Source organism: Mesocricetus auratus, unplaced genomic scaffold (genome assembly GCF_017639785.1).
Source record: "Mesocricetus auratus isolate SY011 unplaced genomic scaffold, BCM_Maur_2.0 Super-Scaffold_100003, whole genome shotgun sequence".
Classification (NCBI taxonomy): domain Eukaryota; kingdom Metazoa; phylum Chordata; class Mammalia; order Rodentia; family Cricetidae; genus Mesocricetus; species Mesocricetus auratus.
The window spans coordinates 28,486,879-28,490,500 of NW_024429188.1; the positions used below are offsets into that span (position 1 = coordinate 28,486,879).

General features: G+C 38.4%; 1 protein-coding gene across 1 annotated transcript; it reads right to left on the reverse strand.

The window, feature by feature from the left end:
- Positions 1-667: 667 nt before the first annotated feature.
- LOC101843827 (histone H2A-Bbd type 1-like) lies at positions 668-1,165 on the reverse strand. The gene has a single exon (XM_005087125.2). The coding sequence runs from the start codon at positions 1,096-1,098 to the stop codon at positions 778-780; it is 321 nt and encodes a 106-aa protein (XP_005087182.1). The 5' UTR covers positions 1,099-1,165; the 3' UTR covers positions 668-777.
- Positions 1,166-3,622: the final 2,457 nt, after the last annotated feature.

The window sequence follows — 3,622 nt, forward strand, 5'->3', positions numbered from 1 at the left end:
GTTTGGCATTCCTTAGATTTTTAACAAGAACACTTTTCAAAGAATCAAGAGCTCAATGCTGACACCCTTTTCAGCATTCCAGGACACTTTACTTCACTAAATGAGCCAAGGCCAAGCCTTACCACTAAATGCGCCAAGGCCAATCCTTACCAATGTAAAGACAGGGAGACATGAAGGCATAAAGAGCAAAGAAGACATCACAATGTGGCTCATCTGGTATTGCCTCCATCCTCTGTATGTTACTCTGTTCTCCAGCTCCCAAAGGCATCATTTGGTGGTGAGCAGAGCCAGTAGTTCAAATTTTCATATGAACAGTGCCATCTCTGCCTCAGTGGAGATCTTCCATTCCATGAATAAGCCTTCTCCACCAAAATTCAAGGCTTTGCCTACACCTCTCATCAGTGTAGGAAGGCAACATAGTTTGCAGGCCCCAGGCAACTTCCTGGTCTCCCAAAATCTCCAATTCTCAAAGCCCATCAGGATGGCTTCTATTCCCTCTCCTCCAGATACCTCCCACAAGGAACGTGGCCAGTACCATTCCCAGAAGAAACTTGCCTATTGATATAATGGTTTAAATGCCCCATGCTGACCACAGATTCTGCTCCAGCCCATCTTCTTAGTATCTCACAGCTCAAAATGACAAACCAAACAGAGTCAGAACTGGCTTCAGTCTAGATGTTTTATTGGCGTGTATCAATAGCTCCCCTAATTAGTGGAGAATAGGGACTGTTTGAGGCTGAAGGGATATACCCTCCACCCTATAAGACCCAGGCAACATCAGTTCCCTTTAGGGTCTAGCAAAGCAACCACAGATGTGGCGTCTTCTGTGAAGAGTTGATGGAGCTCTTCATCACTTTGTATCACCTGATGCAAGTGCTCTGCGGTGATGCATTTCTTGCCGTTAATGTGGGCTTCCATAGCAGCCAGCCCAAGAATGTTGGATGACAAGTACTCCGCTATACCAGTCAGGTACACAGAAGCACAAGAGCTCAGGCGCTGGGACCAGTTGCCTTCTCGAAGGAAGCGATTCACTTGACTAATGGGAAATTGAAGTTTGGTTCTTCTGGAACTGGATCGTCTTTGCCTTTTCCCTGACATGGTGTAATTTTGATGGATATGGCTCAGCTCAACCTCTCTTCTGGCCTGGGTCTTTCACAACTATTAGTTTGCATAAGCACCCACAGTGTTTTACTTGCTACATCAGGGGAGGCCTTTGTGAGTCAGTACTTTTATGATGTCATTGGTGTTAATGGGAGTCTGGTGTTTACCATGTTAGAAAACTACTCACCTTAGTGAATACATCCCCTTCTTCAGGGAAATCTAGCTTTCTATTTTATTTTCACCTCCTACCATTTTTTTTGTTTTAGTGGAATACTTTTGTTTACATAATGTAGCTCCAGATTATGCAGCAGATTATTTTTCTGTTGTTTCTAACCTCTTTTACAGCCATATTTAAGTCCTAGTTCATTTAACATGCATAAAATTTTCAGCATAGGCTCAACTGCCCTCTTCCCACACAGTGACCAAAACAGTTTTGCCTCCCTTACCAGTCCCCTCGTATTCCCAATCAGTGTTCCCATTTCTATTTGTTGCCTTGTCTTTAAATTATATTTATCAATTTCTATTTGTTGCCTCTTCTTTAAATTATATTATTATCAATTTGTTTACTATCTGCCAGATAAATATTCTAACAGGTCTTCCTATCTCTATGAACATTGTGATTTCCCGATTTTAGGCAATTATCTTCACCCATTTTGGAAAACACCCACTCACATTCCCCACTTGTTCAGGTTATGTTATAGAATTTGGAGCCATGTCAATGTAAGTGAGAGAACTCTATTCCCATTCCTGCCCTTTACACTTTTCCCATGTCAATCCAATTATCAAAAGAATATTTTGAAAACTTTAAAATTATATATAATTTAATTTAGTATATAATATAATTTAGTATATAATATAATTTAATATATGTATAATTATATATATACTTTTACACCATATATATATATATATATATATATTAATGACTCTTTGGGTAATCATGCTTGTCACCAAGCCTAACAACTGAAGTTCACGCATGGCAGGAGATAATCAACTTATGTAAGTTGTGCTCTGATCTCCAAATCTTACTGTGTTATGGACGTGCACCCATATATACACATACATATTCACAAACCTATGCTCATTACCCATAAGCAATGAATAAATAAAAAAGCTTAAACTTAGGATTCATTATGATTTTCCATACATGCGTACAATGCACTTTTGTAATAATTCATTTTATTCTCTTTCCCAAATTTTTATTTTCTTGATTTCTCACTTAGTCTTGCCATTTTTTTTATTCCCTTATAATTGACAAGCTATTACCCATTATTGACAAATATGGCTAGGAATTTTTTCTTCCTTTTTTTAATTTAAGTTAGAAACAAGCTTGCTTTACAAGTCAATCCCAGGTCCCTCTCCCTCCCCTCCTCCCCTGATCCCCCACCAGGCTTCCCAACCCCCCACCCAGGCCCCACTCTGATCCCCAGGGAGGGTGAGGATATCCAGAGTCTGTCATTTCATTCAGGGCAGGGTCTAGGCCCTCCCCCCAAGAGTCCAGGTTGAGAGAGCATCCCTCACTGTGGGATGGGCAGCCAAAGTCCATTTGTACGCCAGGGATAAATACTACCCATGGTCCCATAGATTACCTAGGCCTCCTCACTGACACCCACATTCAGGGGGGTCTGGATCAGTCCCATGCTGTCTACCCAGCCATAAGTCTGGGGTCCAAGAACACCCACTTGATTAAAAAAATCTATTAAGACAAGTTTCACATAGCACAAAATTCAAATTTTAGCAATTTAGAGGTACAGTTTTTTAGCTTGTTCAAATGTTGTGAAACACTGTCTGATTCTAAAACATATTAATCAGTCAAATGGGTGTCTTTATAATACCTACACAAGTTTGGAGCCATCAATATTTCATTCTGGATTAAGGGAGTGGAGTCTATGAAACACACCTCTCCTGGGGGATTATTAGAAAATAACAGTTGTTGGGGTAGTGTCATTTTTTTCAGTAGTGTAGACATACATAAATTGCTCTTATTTTACTAAAAAAACCCTACCCAACTTAACAAACTAACTCTTGTTAAGCTCAGTGGACTACATGCAAACACAAAAGACATGAAAATAGGTGGAGTAAGTTTTAAGACAACGGGATCCAGAAGGAGAAGAATGAGGAGTTACAATGACTAACATTTGTTATATTTATGTATGACTCTATCAAGCAATTAAGAAATAAAATCAATGGTTACAATGCTTTCCAAACATATCCCTGAAAAATGAATCTTTCTTCCTTATGGGTTTGGCTATTCTAAACATTTTATATAAAATGCTATAATACAATATATGGCCTTTTGTCTGGTTTATTTTCAGCATAATATTTTCATGATTCATTCTTATGGGTTTGGCTATTCTAAACATTTTATATAAAATGCTATAATACAATATATGGCCTTTTGTCTGGTTTATTTTCAGCATAATATTTTCATGATTCATTCACATAAGACAGATCAATGATTTATGGCTATGAATTGTTCATTATATGTACATTTCACACACTATATATATATATATTCACT